Source organism: Paramormyrops kingsleyae, chromosome 8 (assembly GCF_048594095.1).
Source record: "Paramormyrops kingsleyae isolate MSU_618 chromosome 8, PKINGS_0.4, whole genome shotgun sequence".
In the NCBI taxonomy this organism is placed as follows: domain Eukaryota; kingdom Metazoa; phylum Chordata; class Actinopteri; order Osteoglossiformes; family Mormyridae; genus Paramormyrops; species Paramormyrops kingsleyae.
The window spans coordinates 12,909,866-12,932,377 of record NC_132804.1 but is presented as its reverse complement, the minus strand read 5'-3'; the positions used below and the strand labels follow the sequence as shown (position 1 = coordinate 12,932,377).

The following is a 22,512-nucleotide window of genomic DNA, read 5'->3' as shown; positions in this document are numbered from 1 at the left end:
TAGGTAACATACTGTCCATGGTATTAGGTAACATACTGTCCATGGTAGTAGGTAACATACTGTCCATGGTAGTAGGTAACATACTGCCCATGGTAGTAGGTAACATACTGTCCATGGTAGTAGGTAACATACTGCCCATGGTAGTAGGTAACATACTGCCCATGGTAGTAGGTAACATACTGTCCATGGTAGTAGGTAACATACTGTCCATGGTAGTAGGTAACACACTGTCCATGGTAGTAGGTAACATACTGTCCATGGTAGTAGGTAACATACTGTCCATGGTAGTAGGTAACATACTGTCCATGGTAGTAGGTAACATACTCTCCATGGTAGTAGGTAACATACTGTCCATGGTATTAGGTAACATACTGTCCATGGTAGTAGGTAACATACTGTCCATGGTAGTAGGTAACATACTGTCCATGGTAGTAGGTAACATACTGTCCATGGTAGTAGGTAACATACTGTCCATGGTATTAGGTAACATACTGTCCATGGTAGTAGGTAACATACTGTCCATGGTAGTAGGTAACATACTGTCCATGGTAGTAGGTAACATACTCTCCATGGTAGTAGGTAACATACTGTCCATGGTATTAGGTAACATACTGTCCATGGTAGTAGGTAACATACTGTCCATGGTATTAGGTAACATACTGTCCATGGTAGTAGGTAACATACTGCCCATGGTAGTAGGTAACATACTGTCCATGGTAGTAGGTAACATACTGTCCATGGTAGTAGGTAACATACTGTCCATGGTATTAGGTAACATACTGTCCATGGTAGTAGGTAACATACTGTCCATGGTAGTAGGTAACATACTGTCCATGGTAGTAGGTAACATACTGTCCATGGTATTAGGTAACATACTGTCCATGGTAGTAGGTAACATACTGTCCATGGTAGTAGGTAACATACTGTCCATGGTAGTAGGTAACATACTGTCCATGGTAGTAGGTAACATACTGTCCATGGTAGTAGGTAACATACTGTCCATGGTAGTAGGTAACATACTGTCCATGGTAGTAGGTAACATACTCTCCATGGTAGTAGGTAACATACTCTCCATGGTAGTAGGTAACATACTGTCCATGGTAGTAGGTAACACACTGTCCATGGTAGTAGGTAACATACTGTCCATGGTAGTAGGTAACACACTGTCCATGGTAGTAGGTAACACACTGTCCATGGTAGTAGGTAACATACTGTCCATGGTAGTAGGTAACATACTGTCCATGGTAGTAGGTAACATACTCTCCATGGTAGTAGGTAACATACTCTCCATGGTAGTAGGTAACATACTGTCCATGGTAGTAGGTAACATACTGTCCAAAGAATTTAAATGGACTTACTGACCCATATGGAAACATACAGCTAGAGAAAACCTGCTCTGTATCACTGATATTCAGCATTTGAATGTAATACCATTAATTACTGTAGCAAACAGTACAAACAGACAGCAGCAGTATGTCCTGGAACACACACCAGATTAAACACATTATTAAACAAAATATACACAACTTTATATACTTTGGCAACTACAACAGATCATGCACATCCCAGAATACACAACAGGTTACACATATGCTATATATGGCAGTATAAGAACGGGCATTCTGCAGAATATGCAACAGTACAATGAATGCATGCAGAACGTCTAAATGTAAAACAGATCTGTGGGCTTTGAGTGAAATTCAAATTTATGCTTTCGTGCAATAATAAAGTACACTATAAAATGTGCTTTGTAGATAATAATTTCATAAAATTAAATCTCAGAGATGCAGGGAACAAAAATATTTAAATGAAATTGAAACAGACGGAACAGCATTTGTATCTTGTTTAAAAATGTGTGTTCTCTTTTTTAATTTGTTACCCAGGGGCCCTGAAATTGGGAACTGACTGCAAATGGCAACGTCAAATACAAAACTATTAACGTGTTCCATTAATCATTACATATGTATCGCTGTCTTTTAGGCGGCTCTGGGAAACCATTAATTATTGCATTTTAATAAGTATCTCAGTGATCCCAAAGGAATTCCTGCTTAGAGATTTCAATGCATTACCAACGAGAGTATAACATCCCCGCCTCATTCCTCGAGCTTGTGGGACACATACGATTAAAGGTGACGAAGGAGGTGATGAACGTTTGTTATTCACTCCTGAATTTTGGAGAAACGGCCGTCATCCAGCACAGAGAGGCACTGCAGAGAGACATTAAGCTTGGAGACGGCTTCAGTCGCTCCCGACGGTCATTATTCCCTCAGAATCCATTATCTGCCAAGCTCGACGAATCATCTGCGATGAATTTATAATGCTGCCTGTCTTTCCAATACTGTCCCGTGATTTATCATAGGCAGAGAGTCCTGTCGTGTACAGCTCATTTGGGGAAGGCAGACACACAGACACACACAGAGACAGAGACACACACAGAGAAAGAGACACACACACAGAGACAGAGACACACACAGACACACACAGAGACAGAGACACACACACACACAGAGACAGAGACACACACACAGACACACACAGAGACAGAGACACACACACACACAGAGACAGAGACACACACACACATATAGAGTATCTTTAAGAGCTAATTAAGGTAAAACATCATTTAAACAGCACAGGAGAGACAGATTGTGGCATGAAGGCCGCTGACTGTGAACAGAGCTGTCTACTCATCATTATGCAGCATGGGGGGCTGGAAGCTCACCGAGTGGGGGGGGTCCCTCCTTCCCTCTCAGCCCCTGCCGCTCCTCTTAGATACCCCCCTCTGAATAGCATTATACAGAAACCTTATGGTAACGCTAGCGTAACGCCAGCGCAGAAGGTGGCCACAGGGCTTCCTGGCTCATGATGCACATGTGCAGGCATGCAATGCGTTTTGCACGTGACGGGACTCAGGAGACGAGGATGGAGCAGGGCGGCTGATGGCTCACCGCGTGCCGGACACGCCGCTGGCTTTACGCGATTTCCCACTCCATTGACTGACTTGCGCTACCTCGACGATCCCAGAGGCACCGGCAGGCCCGGCAATTAACGTGAAACGATCGCCATGGCAACAAAGCAGCCCAACTCCTTTTTTTGGATAAAAGAAACCTCTGTATTTGTCTTCACTTTAGGCTATCTGGACCCACAACTCCAAAACCATTAAATGGCATATGTTTATAACTCCCAGACATCTGTCGACATTTGTTATTGTTTTGCTTTTTTCTAGCTCTACAAAGAATCTCATTAAGTTGTTTTTCTGTTAACGGAAGCAGACCAGCAACTAAACATCTCTTCACTGTCAATGTTACAAAATCAGGAGATAGCATGAGGTCATTTAGGATGTACTGGCATAACAATTAGGCAGAGAATCAAAGGTCTCCCAACGTGTTTTGGAATTCTTTCACGCGCAAAAACAGAGAGGTCAAAGGTCACGGACAGGCAGCTGTATCGCGGAGGGTGTTGGTCAGCTTTTGGCACGGTCACATGACCGAGAAATCCAGCGAGCCAGGCCGAAGCGGAAGCAGCTACTCCCCAGGACTCATCTGGGGAAACAACCGTTCTGACATGGGTGTTTTTCTTCCTCTGTTTTCAAACCCAAATCAAAAAGGAAAACATGCCTTTCTGTAAAAGATACAGACTGAAATGTTGACTCTTTGACTCCACCATGTCTCTGAAACGATTAAGCGGACTCCAAAAGCACGGAAAACAAAGCTTGAGAAAATAATCGGCGCGACCAATGTTTTCCCTGGACCGGGTGACGCCTGACAGACATGAGAGGGCAGCAGGGGGAGCCACTGCGCAGCCTGGAGGTAGAGCTCCCTTTCTTAATGTAGATGATGTGGAGCCAGAGGCCCAGTTCTGAAGCCTTCCGTTCTCTGTTACGGAAACACCGTGTCTTGGTGAGCAAATGACTCCTGCAGGAAACTCTGATTGTTGACATTTGACCGCGGCTTTTCTGTTACCCAAATGCATATTTTTCCCTTGACAGCATGCAAAGATCCCCACAGAGCTTCAGACAGCTGCCTTTCAGAGTCGACTCTGTCCTTCCTGAAGCCACGACGCTTATATTTATAGAAGACTTTTAGACGCCCTGCGACCTCTGCTTTGGTTTCATTTCACTGGGACCCTCGCTAATTATGGAATTCTCCGTCAATAGCCAGCCCATTCCGAAAAGTACGGAATCCTCCACTAAGCAAACTTGACTTGGGGGTTTCATGCTTGGTTTTCCATGGAATTGGGATATGAGGAGTTGTGCTCGGAAACACACCCCTCCAAAATACAATTACTGGACCTCATCAGTTGTTTTTCCTCTCCATTAAATACCCCAGCATTTTCTTTCTTGTATTTACATTAATAAGATAAAGCTGTTCAGCTTATTTTCCCCTCCCACTAGACATACTCATCTGCCCAAAATAGCATTTTTATGCTAACACAGAAAACCTTAGCATCCTGTCATTTCTGCTGGAAACATACTAGCATATCATAACACGCAAAATATAAAGTGTAATGAGAAAACGAAATACAATTCAAAGTGAAGTGTGACCCGACTTGTGAAATGAGGCCGTAAGTGTGCACGGGACGGGGGGGGGGGGGGTTGGCTGGATATGCAGTGCCTCTGGCGGGCTGCCAGGACCCTCAGTGGGCACAGCGATGAATTACCATCGGGGGGGTCAGGGGTGTGGGGGTGCCGAAGAGGCCCATTCCAGCTGTTCAAAAGGCATATGGTCGTCTCTCATGAACAGATCTGGAGTCAGTTACTGTGTGGTTTTTAATTGCTACTACAGCCGCTTAGCAAATGCTTTCACCCAAAAGTTTGTGTTTCATCACACATTTCAGCCAATGCTGACCAACTTCTCGGATAAACTTTTGCAGAGAAACCTCGATTGTTTTAATCATCTGTTTAATAAAGTCATGGCAATGTAAACAACTGCTTGTTAAAGGAGCCCGTCTTTATTTACTGACTCAGACCAGGTCATATTTTCGGAGCCATTCCAGCTGAAATCCAGATGTTTGCACCAGCGGCGGAGAGGAATACCACAAAGTAAGCCACTCTTGGCAGAAAGTTCCTGGCTTCAGAGAAGAATGAGTGTGACATTATGACAAATAAAGGTGTCATCTGATTAAAAGAAGAACATCCGGTCATACGCTTATTTTAAGGAACGAGCCAAACGAGACTTGCATTACGTGAAGAAAACTGAAACGCAGGTGTTAAAATATTCAACATCTAATTAGAAATCCGGCCTGTGACATTAAAACAGAAACCTGAGGCTTCTGCAGTGTCTTAGTAACATAACTGTTCATTGTATGAATCCTTTTATTTATACATGAGGAGGATAAATGAACAATAATAGACTCTCCTGCATTGTGTTCATTTTTTTTTTTACAAGGTCACTCCATTACTCAGACTGGTTTGCACAGAATATCCTCCAAGCTCCATAAACCTCTAAAACACTCCGGATCATCCACAAAAAGTGAACACGCTGGACCCCAGCTTGCTAAAGCCTAGTCTATTATTAATTATTTATAACGTGATTCATTGTTGGGCAGGTATGAAAACCTATGTGTAGAGGAATTTACAAACTTCTCCAGAACAAGGTCCGTACCGAGGACTTCCAAAGGTAGCAACGAGGAGAGCGTGAACTTCCTCGGGAATTACAGGCTGGAGGTGAAAGCCGCAGAGCGCCGATCTGGATTCGATCCCGGGTGAAATAAGCCGGAGAAGCAGCTGTCATCCATGTCGCCGCACCTCCCTGCTCCATTTCTGCCACTCGGCCTGACCCGCTTCGGTCCGGCTCAACCGCGCTGACTCAGGAAAACCTCTTACTCACCAAGAGCGTGACAGATCCGGGGAAGTCCTCCACTGATCATCGGCTGCCGTCCAGCCGCCCCTCAGCTGGGGGGTGTGGGATGGAAAAGCTTTCTCTCTGCCCCCTCCCTGGGGAAGAAGGATAATCGCTCCGGAGCAAAGTCAGAGTGTCGCGTGCCTCCCGATCCTCTCCCCAGAAAGCGAGCTCCAGAAAAACGTCCAAGACCCCCCCCGCCTGAAGCCTTTAAGCAGCTTGTTTACCACGCAGGAGACCCCTGGGCTGCACAGAACCCCTCCTACCCGCCAGTCCCGCAGGAACCTCTCCGACAAGTGCCGCTGACAGGAAGTGAGGATTTATCGTCCTGTGACAGGCTTCCAGGAGAAGGTCTGCCCCTGAGCTCCCTGCGCCCCCCCCTCCCCTTCCCCCTGTGTGGAAAATGGCAGCTGGGCTGCTGAGCTGGGGGGGTCAGCCTACGGTGTGGCCAGGCTCGCTGGCTTCTTGGAATCTCCCAGAGGCAGAGGACCGGGAGCCCAAGCCGGTCGCGGACGGAACCGGAGGAGAATGCGGACTGCAGGATCTAAGGCGAGACTCCGAGTGAATTAATAATACCCCCCCCTCCCGACCCCATCGGCTGTGGTTTAATGGCCAGATCGAGTTACTGGGGCTCTAAGGTTTCAGGCTAGGCCTCTGACCGAGCCTGTCTCTCCGGGTTCCCTCCAAAAGGCCGGCGGCACGTGGAGAACCTCCATTCCGGTCCGGGCCGCTCTGAGACAGCAGGTGAGACGCAGAGCCCAGCTGGCTGACACTTCCTCCTCTGTGGGAACGCAGCGTCACCGTGCAGCGGCCAGAGGAGCGAGGCCCCAGTCCCAGATGGGAAGCGTGACTCAGGGCCTGGGAACGCTACCCGACAGCCTTTCTGGCTGTGCACGGCGACTCTACACACGTGGACAAGCGGCGCTTTGGCTACGGAAGGTGACACATCGCTGTATAGGTGAGTAACGCGTCACATGCTGCCACAGACCAAGGGGAAAACGTGGGTCTGTATACCAGTATTTATATGTGTATATAGGCAGCTACCTACAGAGACTTGGACGACACTTAGTTTGACCATGGTTTCCATGAAAACCAAATTAAGGAAATGTCTAACTCTATTTACACTATTTTAATTGGCAACACTTTATATCAACTGCACCTTCATAATGCCTGGATAATGCATTCATAGGACATTCAGACCACCTTCATAATGCATTCATAGAACATTCGCTAGCAGCATATAAGTATACCTTAACATCCTAACATCCCTTAACAGCTTTAATATACATTAATAACAAATATTATATGATAATAACAAACATTATAACCACATAATGTTTGTTATTAATGTATATTAAATCTGTTAAGGTATGTTACATGCTGCTTATAAATGTTCTATGAATGCTTTATGAATGCATTATGAAGGTGCAGTTAATGTAAAGCATTACTGTTTAATTTGCAACTGAGAGGTCAAATAAAAAAAGAACATGTGTAACATGAAGCCACAAGCAGGAAAATCCATGTAATACACAAACTAGGAAATTGTGTGGAGATGTGGAAAATTCAGAGAGGCCAGTCGCACAGGACATTCTACCAGATGCGTATTCGAAATCCGATAAATATGGACTCCGCTGGGAGAGCTCCCCCCCCATAAAAACAGTGGAAGAGCCCGATTCGGCCAGCCCTGGAGATTGGAATTACAGGCCATGCAGTTTATGGGCAATTCATGATCGAACGATCCGCTGACGAGGCACGATCTGGGCTAACCTTGCGGCCACTAATTTTAGCCCTGCAAAACCCAAATAGCGAAAAAAGCATTTAGCAGTTTAACTCTTCCAAGAGTACCGGCCCAGGGGAGTCTGTGACTGCCCCCTTGTGAGTGTTTCACTGTTTGATGCTTAACGAGGCATGGGCTTTCACAGGTGCGGGCTTTCACAGGCACAGGATTTGACAGGCACATACTTTCAGAGGTGCGGGTTTTCGTGGGCACAGGCTTTGACAGGAACATACTTTCAGAGGTGCGGGTTTTCGTGGGCACAGGCTTTGACAGGAACATACTTTCAGAGGTGCGGGTTTTCGTGGGCGCAGGCTTTGACAGGCACATACTTTCAAAGGTGCAGGCTTTCGTGGGCGCAGGCTTTGACATGCACAGACTTTCAGTGATGCGGGCTTTCGTGGGCACGGGCTTTCACGGGCACAAGCTTTCGTGGGCATGGGCATTCATAGGCATGGGTTTTCATTGTGCTATCATAGATGCAGGCTGTCACAGGCGTGGGCTTTCACGCGCATAGGCTTTCACAGGTGCGGGCTTTCACGGGCGTGGGACTTTAACAGGCACAGGCTTTCGCGGGCACAGCTTTCACAGGTGCAGGCTGGACTGCGATATTCGCTATACCAAGCTGTATTTTTTGGTAAAGAGGATATACTGAGAAAAGAAGAAAAAAAACACAGAAAGCAGGCTGATGCAGCTCAGATTTTTACTCCATTTCTGTACATCTCAATATGGTCACTGCAAACCAGAGTAATGCCAACTGAGAAGAAAAGTCCCTTTCTATTGGTTAACTGCAATGATGATGCCATCAAGTCAGCACACAGTAATACTGAAACAAATCACTCAAATAAAATGTAAACAAGCTAACAAACAACATGATTCACAAAGTCTCAAAGTCACCAGAACTAAACACAAGATTTCAGGACACCCAGTAAATTCCTTTTGTATGTAGACATGATGATAATGTTTTCACTAGATGTCAGATTTTTGGCTCTTTCGGTTTGAATGCATGACTCTCACTGAAATTGAAAACAAACTTCCTCATTCCTGAACACAATAATACTTCAGCAATGAACAAGTGGCATGGCAGAGCTGTTTGCAAAAGCACAGTAACGTGAGAAACACAGAGAGCGACAGGAAGCACACGGCGATCCTCCAGTACAGAGTGTAGCTAACGTCGGGCTCTCGGGTTCAACACACTCATTACCACAGCAATCCAGCTCGCGCTATCTCGGCGCACTGGCACGTAACACTGCTTCACTGATCTCAGCTGGTGAAGCAGGTGTCTCGCGCGGATCCGGGAGCACTCCGGTATTCCCACCCCCAGGCACTGTCTGATGTCCCCCCCCCCCCTCCAAGATCGGCGGGATGCCCCCCTACCTTATTGTCCGGACTGAAATACAGTACTTCCACATCACATTCCACATGGCGGTGACATTGCTCACTGCGAGGATGTGGGACTTGGGACTTTTTTTAAAAACAAAAAGTCACTGCGGTCCAGCTTAGAGTGACAGGCACACTGCAAAGTCGGTGTCAGCCTCTCCAGATCTGTCTTCGTTTCGAAAAAGGAACCACGGAACGCAGCTCTTTAAACCTCTCAAGGAAATAAAAAAAAAGAAAAAAAATGACTAATTTGTTCCTCCTGTGGCTCAAGTTGCCGCTGCAGTTGTTGCAAACTCTCCTGTCCCTCCCTCTCTCCAGGCTCCTCCGTCCGGCCGGCCCGTCCCGAACGCCAGCGCAGACTCGAGGATTACCAAGTAAGGTGATGCCCCCCGTGGCGGCAAAGCCGAGATGAAATTCAGCGCAAGGTTTATTTCTATGATGCAGGCCGTTCATACAGACCCCAAACACCCAGCCCCCCCTGAATACACCACAATATGAATGGAAACATTGGCTTGAGACTGAGGGGGGGGGGGGGGGGCAGTCCGCATGAGATGTTGGTCAGGCTGAGGTCCATCAGTGACACCCTCGATGGCTGACCCAGATGGGCGGGGGTCTGTATCTTTCCTTTTTATGAGGTCACCCCCCAACACGGAGCCGGGAGGCACAACCCATGTCACCGTGGAGACCCAGAGGGCTGTGAGGTCATAAGTGGGCCCCCCCCAGAGTGGAGAGTGGAGCAGACCACGGCTGGGAGGGGGACCCTTCACAGAAAGAGTCCTCTGTTACTCTGCAGGAAGGCCTGGTGAGGGCTGGAGCGGCGAGCCAGAGCAAAGCCGAGGACAGATGCCATCGCGGACGCCGGCTGCAGGGCCCCACCCCGCATGGGTTACTGACCCACCCCAACACAGCAAATATTCACTATAACCAGCAGGTTGCACTGGAATTGATGCAGAAATGGACGTAACTACTCCAGTTTACACCGGAAGGCCTGTTCAGGAACACTAAGGGAAACTAAATATATCCCTTAAATTCAAGCCCTTACAGATTAAGGCTACAAGATATATAGACTTACATAGAGAAATATAGGGATTATATAGAGATTTACAGATTAAGAGCGTCAATGTCAAGCAAAGGGTGATCTGGTAAATCACAACATTTAAAATACAGAATATGCATGGAGTAATACTTCAAAACATATTTGCAGTTCAAAGCGATGCACTGTATGCTTTCCATTATAAATGGGTGGGTGGGGGGAGGGGGAATCCCCCTTCTGCTAATTGATGGGACCTTCAGTGGAATGGGACCGCTAAAGGGTGTGCTTGATGTAATTCAGATGGGCTGAATGCCCTGCCTCCTTTTAGCTGAGGACTGGGGAAATGATCGAAGGAAGACAAACCCCCCCGCCCCCCCCGCAAACGCCGGGAACGCGCCGTACGGTACGCCGGAACTCTGCGCACTCGCACAACGGGAGGAGCCGAGTTGGAGGATGCTGTGAGGCTGTCACTTCAACGGAAAGGCAGGATGCGCTGTACGAAGTCTCAGGCAGGGGACCCACGAGGGCAGCTGCTGATGCACTCAGGCAGCCGGAGGTGACCTGGGCCTGACCTCATATCAGGAGGGGTCACTTAGCGGAGGGACATGGGATTAATGAGGCAGAAAACAGGGGGCGCCAGCTTCCCGGATCCCAGCCCCAGCGGCCTGCTGGAGAGTACAGAGTGAGTACGGGGCGTGGGGGGGGGGGGGGGGGGGGCGCTTTGCAGAAACAGGGTCAGTCCAAGGCGTGGAGGTGCAGGGCTGGGAATTAAGAAACAAAGAGCACATGCAGGAGTGAGGGGGGAGCAGCGGAGGAGCAAGGACACACCCCGAGCAGGTGGAGCAGCGCAGGGAGGGTGGGGTCGGGCCAGGCAGGATGGGAGAGTCCACTAGAAAACCGTGAAGGGGGGGGTTACATCGAGCACAGTGTGTCACTGTAGCTACAGACAGACAGGCTGCCAGCCTGGGGGGGGGAGGGGGGGTGGACAAAGCCAGCTCTGAAAACACAGAGGCACACACTAGCACATGTTAAAATTGAGAGAGAGAGAGAGAGAGAGAGAGAGAGAGAGAGAGACAAAGAGGCATGGTGTGTCACTTTCACAGAGCGCACTGGTACAAACTCTGCAATATGGGCAAAAAAAAAAAAGGTGATGCCACACAGGATAAGGCACAAGACAGCACTTCATATAGCCATATGTCAGCCATTTTCTAAAGTCTGTCATTCTCGGATTTCTCTATTGTCCAAAAGTTTAGAGATCACTCCGCCCTACCCCCCCCACCCCCCCCCCCCCCCCACTGCTATCCCTGGCAGCTTCACACAGGCGGCAAAGAGGAAACACGCTGAGACTCATGACCCCACTGGGCCCTAAAGTATCCCCGGCCCCAAGGGCCCCTAAAGCCACCATCCCGGCCCCAAGGGGTCCTAAAGCCACCTCCCTGGCCTCAAGGGCCCCAAAAGCTGCTTCCCTGGCCCCAAGGGCCCCTAAAGCCACCATCCCGGCCCCAAGGGCCCCTAAAGCCACCTCCCTGGCCCCAAGGGCCCCTAAAGCCACCGCCCCGGCCCCATGGGGTCCTAAAGCCACCTCCCTGGCCCCAAGGGGCCCTAAAGCCACCAACCCGGCACCATGGGGCCCTAAAGCCATCCACATGGTGCCACAGGCCCTTCGGCCTGCCGTTTCCGAGGCAACATGGTGTCACATGATGCCTACCTGGGGAACACCAGAATCCATGTGGCGATAAGCATCATTAAATCCTCAGACAGCTGTGGGGCTTTCATCACCGGGCGAGTCAGAATCTCGTGCTTCACAGCTCGCCGGGGCTCAGAGAGGTGACAGGCGACACTGAGGGTTTCCACCCCAAACTTCCCCAAAAGCTGACAGGAAAATGGGGCCGGTTTTAAAGGAGCTCCCAAAACACAGGCAGGCCCCGCTCTGTCCCATGAGCACGGGGCTATCACGTCGGGGAGACCCCAGCACGGGGCTATCACGTCGGGGAGACCCCAGCACGGGGCTATCACATCAGGGAGACCCCCAGCACGGGGCTATCACGTCGGGGAGACCCCAGCACGGGGCTATCACGTCGGGGAGACCCCCAGCACGGGGCTATCACGTCGGGGAGACCCCAGCACGGGGCTATCACGCCAGGGAGACCCCAGCACGGGCGAAGGATGTCCCAAAAACCAAGCTCACGGATTAAAAGCTGCACGTCCTTAGCTGCCACGCCGTCGGGTTCCTGGCGTGACACGGGGGGATTAAGATCCGCGGTGTCGGTGACGGGCGAGAAGCTGGAATTCATTACGGCCTCATTAGCGTGTGCGAGGTTAAGCGACAGCGGGGGGTATTATGCAGATGGAATTGGGGGAGGAGGCCTGAGCCCCGCCCTTCCAAATCCCACCCAGGGCGGTGAAGTGCAGCAGAGAAGCAGCAAATGCATTTAGCTCTTACCCTCCCTGAGAAACAAGCGTTAACATCACGAGGCCAGTAAACAACAAAAAGCTCATGGCGTCGAGGGTAACAGCTGCTTTGTGGACACCATCACGCTGGCTGCGGCTCTGGCGACGTAAAGGCCTCACGTGTGTCTTGGGATTTCCTCAGCAACCCCCCTTCCTCCCCCCCCTATACCCCCCCCGCCCCCCAAACGTGAATGCCACGCTTGCCAGGGCAGAGGGGAGGGGTTGGTTTCACAGTCCTCAGGGGAGTGATGAGGGTGGGGGGGGAGAGGGTGTGTTCATAAATACATGGGACAGGGGGAGCCTGACCATTCACAGCGCCCCCTTCAGGCTGCTCACCTGCGCTGCACTCTCCTACTCCTCATAACAGCAGGCTTAATGAGCCAGAATCTGGACAGACTTTCACACTGTGCGTACACAGTCCTACCTGCCTTCAGGTTCCATCAGAACACGGCTGGCAGGGGCCTGTTTACACTCCAGGTTATATATATATTTTTTTTCATTTCCTGCATTGCCAGATTCTGCATGCCAGGTTTGCCATTAAGATAAGAGTGAAGAGACGGATCTGCGGTTTCTGAACAAAGAGCAGCAATCTGCTCGATTTACTGCATAACGATGCTACTGAATGACAGACAACCCTCAGGAAAGAGAGATGAAGTGAAAAACACCTTAGAAGGACGGAGGAGGGATGGGATGAAAGTTAGATGGGACGTGTCATGGGGTGCGAGATGGTGCGAGATGTTCTTCAGCATGCAGCAGCACCTCAGTATCCCAAAAACCACCCCCCCCCCCCCATGATGTTAACCATGAGAGCCCCTTGTCCTCCCCACTGGTCGCCTGTGTGTGTGTGGGGAGGGGTCCATTACAAAACCCCAGGATCCCGGCTCACACACACGGCCCCCCCCATGAGAGCCCCTCTCATTCTTGGGCCAGCAGGAAGATGCTTTGAAAGACGCAGGACTGACAAACACATTTTCAGAAAAAAAACCATACAAGTATGTCAAAGAGACAGTTACTGCAGTAAAGGCCAGCTTACACATTTACTGCATTATACAGTGAAGTGCATAGTACAGTGGAATACGGCAGTGGGACAGAGGCAGGCTAAGGGCTCCCTCACTGTGCCCAAAGTCACTGGCGCTCTCGATTGTCGAAATAGCTCCTCTTACCTTTTATAAAACCCACTGAGCGGCTGCAGACAGAGGAACTGCCAGTAATCCAAGCAGAAGGCTTTCAGCTTCAGCATGGTGCTGGGGGGGGGGTGTCGTCACCGGCAAGATTCAAACAGCTACACTTATGCACAGCTTGCCCCCTCTCAAGGGTCTTCGCCGAGTCCGGATTTCCACGTGGGGTTTGCCTCTTGTCCGCAGCCCTGACGGGGGGGGGGGGTGGATGAGAAATCGGAGGGCGAGAGGTCTGTGCCCCCCCCCAGCAAAAGTCCCTGGGGTCAGCAGCAGGTCCAGCCAGGGCCTGCGTGTGGGATGGGGTACGCCGAGCTGTCTGCACTCCTGGGGGGGGTCTAAACTGGGTCCCCGTCCCTCCTGCGGCACACAGACGTGCAACGGAGCTGAGATTGAGCTGCGCTGTCCCCCCACCCCGGCCCTCCTCCCCGCTCAGTCGTGCACCCCTCTAATTGGGGGGGCGGGATTCCCCGTCTCCCCCAGACCTGGAGAAATTAATCAGAGCTGCTCCATTGTCCACTGCTGATGACGACGAGGGCCACGGCGACGCAAACAATGAGCTCCAGCGGAGGCGCGGTAATCCCCGCGTGCGAGATCCGGCGCGCATGCAGCTCTGCAGCCGCGGCTAATCACTCCGCCACATGGTGCTCCCGTGGCAGGGAGCGCTGTCTGCAAACACCAGCCGTCCACAGCTAGCCCTGCAAAGATGAGCTGATGCCGGTTGCCTGGACGACGAGGACACGGCGATAAAAATCACGAATGGGACCCTGATGCCGGCTGCTGATTGGGTGGCGGCAGGAGGGGGCCAGCCCAGGGAGTCTCCGTGTCCCCACCTACTGTGTGCTCCGAATTCTGTCTTAAAGTGATTAGCGGCAATGTAAAGCCAAGGCTGGCTTAGCCTGGGCACTGCATTTACAATGCAGCTGTAATGTGGCGGACAAAAAAAAAAAAACAACTATTTCAGATGTCTGAGTGGCTGCAGTATTTAACTAAAGTCCCAGCTGGTGTTTTTAAAGGCTGCAGTTTGCATAAGCGATATGCAAATGTCAGTGAAACGGACGTCAAGCTCCGCATCACTCAGACTCTCGCAGGCAGACAAACCGCGGACAGACGGAGGGACAAGGAACCACGTCAGGGCGATCTGAGGCTTCCCTCGGTGAGCCGGGGGTTCCTGCTCGGAGACGGGCTGCACGTGGAACTTCAGCCCCCACCCCACAAGGCTGCTGGCCTGGGGATTCTGACGACCAATAACTAATCAGAGGCTAACAGGGCAGGGCAGGGGGCGGGGAGGGTCACTCACTGCCATTTGGGACGAGCCCCCACCTCTCCCTGTCATACCTCCCCCCCCATGACCCACAGAGACCAGGCCAACACAGCTCCCTCTCCCAGCCTGGCTCTGGTCCTGGGCCGCCGGGCAGGAACGTGGTCTAACCCCAGCCGCTCGCTCTCCCACCGAGCAGCCTGGCAAACCGGTGAAGGTCCGGGGTTCGAGTTCCCCCGTATGGGAAGTGCATGGGGAGAAAACAGCGCATTAATGCTAAGACGTAGGGATCCGGGCATTACACGAAGCACACAGCCATGCCTTGGCAATTTCTGCATGTCACTAGTAAATTTAATCACAGATATTATTCCCCTTCTTCCAGCATGAGCATTTAATGCATCTTTTCCTGGCTTGACATCCCAAAAACACTCCTGGGGTTAATTTGCTTAAGGTGACCTGATCCAGCACAGTGTACATCTCACCATAACAGGATTTCAGATTTGCCAAACCGGAGACGCGTTTCAGTCCAGGAGACCGGCTGCCTTCAGATCCCTTAGTGACACGATTGTTCAAAGACATTTATTTAGAGATAATCACCCATTATGCCGAAACTAAGATTAGACGCACAAATACTACACACCACTGGGTAAGATTCACCTTTGGTAAGTAGGTAGACAGACAGACAGACAGACAGACAGACAGACAGATAGATAGTGCCCGAAAAAAAACAAGGAGTTACAAAAAGAAAAAAAAAACAAATATAGACATTTCATGTCTCAGAAGTAAGTAGTATTGCACAGTCCTTAAGTGCACTGGTTGTGCTGGGTTGTGCAGTGAATGGATGAATGTGCTGTTAACATTCAGTGTAAAAGAGTGTGCATATCTGCCAGAGTGAACGTGGACAGTTATGAACCGGCGGGGCTGGACCTGCGCGCTGTCAGATGCGGTAATTAGTGCCGTGATTCATGTGGAGGCTGCCGGCGAGGAGTGTAATCAGGCGGCAGCTCGGAGTCAACGAAAGAGAAATCCCCGGCTGCTCGTTTTACTGCAATTATGGCAGGTAGACAGAGGTCAAAGGTCACTCACATGCAGGTGCTGGATCGGGGGGGAGGCTTCCATTCATCCGGCAGACGCGACTGTCATAAATGCCGGGTCACGCACACAGTGATGCTGCGAATAAGGCTCCAGTCACACAAACTAGGAAAAAGCGAAGCATAACTAGGAGGGGAAGTAAGAACTGCTTCAGTAATGCTGGTGTTTTCATAAGTGCACCCACAGGATTTTGCTGAAAGAAGCCCTAACATACTGTGTAAACAGTCAGCAGAGAGTGGCCACTCCCTCTCCCTCACTGACCGGAGCAGTACCTTCCACCTACAGGCGTCCGTCAGCCTGTCAGCCAGGCGACTCACATCCCACAAACCCGTATTAACAGCAGAGTGCAAACAGCAGTCTATGGGGGGTGGGGGGTTGTGGACCACTGAACAGACTGGGCTGGGGGAAGAGAGATTGGGGTTGACAGAATCACATCCATCATCTGGCCCCCCGTGTCAGTGATCAGTCACGGGTACCATGGAGACACACCATTGGCCAGCCTCCTGTCAATGGGTGGTCTCAGTATCGAGGGGGGGGGCGCATTTGGATGTGTTCTGCAGAAGAAGAACAAACAATGAATATCCGACTAGCTCAAGCTTTTAGCAAGGGGTTGCAGTGATACAGACAGATCAAGGCTGTCCGAGGGGACGGGGGGGGGTCTTACACCTGTGCTCTTGCTTGATGCACCAAGGTTATACATTAATTACCACCCAAGGCCTGTCTGGAAGTGCGATTCAGAATAAAATAAAAACATTTATCTGCACCATAGGCTGTTACAGAAATGCGGCCCATTGTGTGGCACGGGGGGGTCTCAAGGTAAAGGCAGCCAGTGTGAGGCGCTACGCCAGTGCCCCAATCCCTGGGGGGGGGGGGGGGGCGTCAGTGCACCAGCTGCCCGTCCTGGAAGAAGCCAGCTGTGATTGAAGGCCCAGCTAAATGAACTTAATTGGCCTGCAGTCTTAACGACCAGAACCACCACCTGGGTAACAACAGGATCCCTGTCCCCCCCCCGCCCCCCGTCTCACAGTGCTGTACTGCGAGCCCCGAACCCCCCTGACACTGGGCCTGCCCACCACCATAACAACCAGACGCATAAACAGCTACAGACAGAGACAGCGAGGATGAACCAAATCATAAATTAAAAATGGAATTATGATTTCAAAACATTCAGAAATAGAAAGATGCTTATCATAAATATCCATTAATGGCAACCTTGCCTGTGACCCCTTTTTTATGGTTATTACAAATGTAATTAACTGCAGCTATCTGTAACTGGTGTAACCGATTACATTTTTAAAATCTATCCTTAATGTCATGCGGCTGGTAATAAAAAATGTGCACATGAGGACGCAGCCTTATCTCTGTGTGCATCTGACAGCACAGCTGAGGTGACGATTAGAGAAAGCCAAGCCGCTGTTCAGCACAGAGCCTCTGTTCCGCCTTTTCACACTCAACCCCTCGACTCAGAAATGTCAGAAACGGTAAAAACCCTCCCAGAATGCCGGAACCACGAGACAATTATGGCTCAGTGATTCCTGCTCTTTTCTGGATAAATAATCATCACGTCCTGCTTTTTGTGCAGAAAGACTTGGGTGTCTTGGAAATTGCGACTGCGACTTGCAGATACTGTGGAATTCTGAGCTGACCATTAACGTGACCTTTAATATCGGCGTAGTTAAAATTCTACCTGCACATTGTCGTTATCTGCACCTTACACATATTTATTCTTATGTATTGTGGCCCACTTGCTATTTTGCACGTTTATTACTTTTTGTTACTCTATATTGCACTGTTTTGTCTCGTATTGCACTGCTGTTTGCCCTGCTTCCTGAAGCCCTACCCTGAAAATACGGCCTAAGAATCACACTGCGTTCCTTGCAACACATGTGACAATAAAACCTGAAACATGATTGGTGGGGCATGAGCTCCTTTCACTGTAACTCCCTAATTAAATTACTAATTAGAGGACTGATTGGCTGAAGAGTCCTCACACCTGGGTTTGAGCAGCAGATCCCAAAAACCTGCATACACACCGGCCCTTTGTAGATATGATTACCCACCCTGCTTCACTGTGTGGGGGCTTCATACACAGAGGATTCTTCTGCAGTCTGTAAAAAACACACAAGGGGCCACTTTGGTCAGCTTGGTCTAATGCAGAGCCAGAAATATAATGTAAAATGTCAAACAATAGGAACGGGAATCAGTCTCAGCGCTGCATATACAGTATATGAAGTGATGGTAGTGGCACTCAGCACAGAAAAAGCTCCTGTTCATCCATCGAAAACAGTAATGGGTCGTCTCTGAGTGCCAGCCAGTCAGGGGTCCATTTTACACAAATAAAATCAGCTTAGTGGGAAGTTTCGGCAATCTTAGCATCTCAGAAGCACAATGCTGGGGGGTGAAATGAGTTGGGGGTGAACTGACTGACCCCCCCCCCCCCCCACCCCCGGCAAACAGCCCTCAGGCCTTTCGTACCAAGGCGTCAGTCCCAGTTACCCGGGGGACTGTAAGCTTGGGCACCATGTGACATGACTGCATAGCAGCTGGACGCGCTCTGCAAAGCCAGGCTCCCTGCAGCCGTGTTTCACAGGAGGGCAGCCGGCTGCGCAAACCGCAGCTGCCCCACGGACCTGGGCTGGCAGCCTTGCGTTATATAAACACATTATAACACGCTTGTTTTACGTTCGGATTCCCCCAGACACTCCAGTTATGCTTGAAATGTGACGTCCACACGTTACAAACGCAGGTCCCTACTACCGCCAAGGTGCCTATTTCTGACACACAGCCTAAACCCTATAAGGTTAATAAGCCTATTTTATAATAAAGTGTTGAATATCTCATGTAATTTATTGAATAATCATACCCATCATAAAGTAAAGTATAAATATCATAAAGTACCATATCGTAACACCATCGCAACCCGGGAGCATCTGTACACAGATAATTTTATGCTTTTTAAATGTACAAAGTACATATTTTCATCCTGTGTCCCCAGCCTAATGGTTACTGGAAGGTTCTAACGGTTATGAAAGATGGATAGATGGATGTACAATTTGCATATAAATGCTTAAATGCTACAGCAAGAATCCCCAGCAGGGCACAGTGTTTAACCTGCAGATACTGTCTGTAATGGGCTATGATGCTAGCCTCTAGCAGGAGGTATAACATTTCATGAACGGGAGAACGTGAGAGGCAGAAAGCTCTCGTAGTCACTCTCCTGGAGAGACGATTACACGAACCAGGAGGTATTTCCCAGAACAGAAATGGGTGGCAGGGTGTCACAGCTCACTGAAGAGGCTTCCCTCTTTCAGACTGAAGAAGTGGCACTTCCTTCATGCCCTGCACGCTCCGACACTCACAGCTCCCACAGGGAGATCACCAGTCATCGCAGGACTACCTGGGCACAACAAACAGCTGCGGGTCTCTCCGACCGAGCTCATAAGAAGCATCCTGAGATTAAACTAACTCAAGATGATCCTGAAGAGATGCCCCACCCATCCCAACTTAGAGAGATACATCTCAGGGCATGACGTCAATAAGGAAAACCCCTCTTTTCTTGTCATTCTTAGTGCCAATGACTGCCACAATGAAATTGTAGCTTAAGTCTACTCACATTGTGAATTCCAAGACCGAGGACTAGTGCCAAAGACCTGACTTGACATTCCAGTCATGATTGCTACAGTCTTTTGCTTGTATACTCGGAAGAGGTCATCACACATGGGCTGCTGTGGTTTTCACAGAAAGTGAAAGAGTCAGCATGCAAAGCAGATACAAAGTCCATCCAATATAGAAGCATGCAGCACACACCTCATACTCATCTCAATGGCTGGCATATCCAGATCAGTAAAAGGGATTTTGTCGCAATATCTCAGTGCTTCCCAATCCGGTCCTCGGGGATCCATAGACAGTCCGTGTTTTTCCTCTCTTCCAGCTAGGAGCAAAAATGTGGACTGTCGGGCAGGGAACTCGGAGGGAGCAAAAATGTGGACCGGTTGTGGGTGGCCAAGGACCGGATTGGGAAACACTGCAATATTTTAACCTACTGTGGCATCACATTGGAAATGGAATCATACTGCAACAGCCATGCCCTTGCACATGGGCAGAAAGTCCCCCGTGTTCATATGATATCTCCCAAGTACATTAGTGAGCTGCTGTTATAGAGCTTCCTCCTTTCTCTCATAGGAAGTCCCTACCATTCGCAACTCGTTGGCTGCCTTTGTGGGTCTTTGATCCTCCAAGCGAAATGGGAAATATTCCTAAGGGGCAGGCAGTTCAAGACACACCACACACACCCGTGCAGTTAAAATCACCTTTTCAAATGAAGAACAAGAGGTCAATAAATGCAAAACAGAAACAGCCCTTAACCCTCATCTCCCTAGGGCACATGGAGTCTAGGTCAAAGGGCGGGGGTGATGTGACCACGGCACGGGGGCGAGGGGGGGAAGACGGGGATGGCCAGCTGATGTCCTTCACCTGAGGGGGGGGGCTGGCAGGAGCCCTGTGTCTTCACACATGCTGCAGGACGCTGACTGCAGGGGAGTCCAAATGCACGCACCCCTCCCTCCTGTGGGCAGGCTGCCCTCTGGCAAGGGGACGTCTGGCAAGGATGCTCTTCCAAGCGATCCAAAAGCAAAACTTTTGAGGGAAAAACAAAAGCAAAAACAAGACTTCCTGTGTTTCATTGCTACAACCACTCAAACGTCTCTATCGGTCATTGCTGAGAACCCGGGCGGGGGGGGTGTCGGAGGGTGTTAATGGGGTACCCAGGCAGACAATCCCACATTCTGCAGAAATGCTGTTTGTTCTGCATGTTTTGCCTTTCAAATGCAAATTGTTTTATCCAGGATAAAGGCTCAAAGACTTCCGCCGCTGTGTGAAAGAGCGGCTCTCCAAAAGGACCCCCCCAGGGACAACCGCTAGGTCCTCCGGCTGCGCTTTTGGCTGGCTGTTTCTCCGAGCGAGGCCTGTAATTCTGGCCACTTCTTTCAAACACAGAGCTCAGCCAGCTTCTCTGACGGCACAAACCAGACTTGCTGAGGAATGGATGCCAAAAGGCACATCTAAGCAACATGGATGCTGGGATGCGATGGTTCCAGTCTGGGTATGGTATGAATTGATGGTGGGGCGTGTTTCCTATGCAGCCCCCTGCAATACTGACTCATGAGGGAGAGGGATCCCCGAAATCAGACAACGTCCTCCAGTCCCCTTACATTCCCTGCAGCTGAGCTTTAGGCATAGCACCATATACATTTAACATTGGGCAATAGGACTCTCCAGACTTTTATTTTGAAACGAACATTTTTTTTTAATTGAATTTATTTTGGTGACGCAGTGGGAAGAAAAACGGAAGAATATATGTTTTGAGTTTGTGGCGGTTCTGGAGGAAGTCGTGGTATTAATGACTTGGCTGTAAGGTTGAGTTTGTGGCGGTTCTGGAGGAAATCGTGATATTAATGACTTGGCTGTAAGGTCGAATAAGAAAGTTCCCGTTAAGCTGCTTCTAGTCTCCTAATCCAGGGGTCTCCAACTCCGGTCCAGGAGAGCGACTATCCGGTAGGTTTTCTGTCCCACTTGGCTTCTGATGAGCCACACCTGCTCCTGGTATTTACCTGAGAACAGGTGTGACTCATCGGAAGCCAGGTAGGATAGAAAACCTACTGGGCGGTAGCTCTCCAGGACCGGAGTTGGAGACCCCTGTCCTAATCAGTCGGTTATGGTGGACTCACACCCAAAGTGACTAATAATCAGTAGACTGCAAAAAAGGACGACTGCTCCTCACTAAATTAAGGATTATCTCATCGGCAGTTAGTTAAGAAAAAGTTTCTACAGTAAAATCCAGTTATAACGGACTTCAAGGGACCTGGCAAAAACGTTTTATATCCAGAGTTCCTGTATGCCCAGAACACAACTACAGGACACCATTTACTCATGCCACAGATTATTATATTGTACATGTAGTCCAACTTTACCTAAGCAGATTTGTGACTATTAATTAATAATGCAACGCTACGTATCTGCGTTGGATATCACCGTCAAAGCATTTAATATATGCCTAAAATATATTGTAGCTTTCTCACATCTTCCTCCATCTCTGTTATTCTGCAGCCCTTTAATGTCACTGCTTGTGTCTACAGCACAGATGAAAAGCTGGCTTTGATGCCATAGAGCTCCCCCTAGTGGCACAAGCTGTTGTGACTATGGTAAAAGTTAATTCATTAAACTGACAGCTGTTTGCAGTATAAGCAGAGCGCTTTTTCACTCTCGGTTTCAATCTATTTCATGACGGACCGGCAGAATGTCACTGGTGTCAAGCTGGGTTAGGAGTCATAATGGTTGAATTATGAGTGGGAAGAAACTGCATAAAATATATGAAAGACTGAAACGTTCATTACGACTGTTGAAAACATCCGCACAGTGCGCCAAGGGGTGATATCATCCCATTTCTTTTTAAAATTTTAAATTAATGTAATAATTTCAAACGGCAATATGAAAAACCGGAACATGTG

The 22,512-nt window shown here is 49.5% G+C and overlaps 1 protein-coding gene and 1 long non-coding RNA gene across 9 annotated transcripts in view; one reads left to right on the top strand and one right to left on the bottom strand.

The window, feature by feature from the left end:
• iqsec1b (IQ motif and Sec7 domain ArfGEF 1b) overlaps window positions 1-22,512 on the bottom strand; it is a 173,710-nt gene that overhangs the window by 47,110 nt on the left and 104,088 nt on the right. Inside the window, exon 1 of one of the 8 annotated variants that reach the window (XM_023837494.2) lies at window positions 13,642-14,337. The exons of 5 other annotated variants lie outside the window; for them this stretch is intronic. In XM_023837494.2, the coding sequence (XP_023693262.2) occupies window positions 13,642-13,718 (77 nt within the window). In that variant the 5' untranslated portion in view covers window positions 13,719-14,337. Of the gene's footprint in view, window positions 1-5,828; window positions 5,965-8,991; window positions 9,398-13,641; window positions 14,338-22,512 lie in introns of those variants that run through there. 2 more of the 8 variants (XM_023837495.2, XM_023837499.2) reach the window with 2 other exon arrangements.
• On the top strand, window positions 5,598-10,127 carry LOC140592267 (uncharacterized). The gene is made up of 3 exons (XR_011992591.1): window positions 5,598-6,798; window positions 9,313-9,368; window positions 9,788-10,127. It is a non-coding gene; the product is annotated as an uncharacterized lncRNA (long non-coding RNA).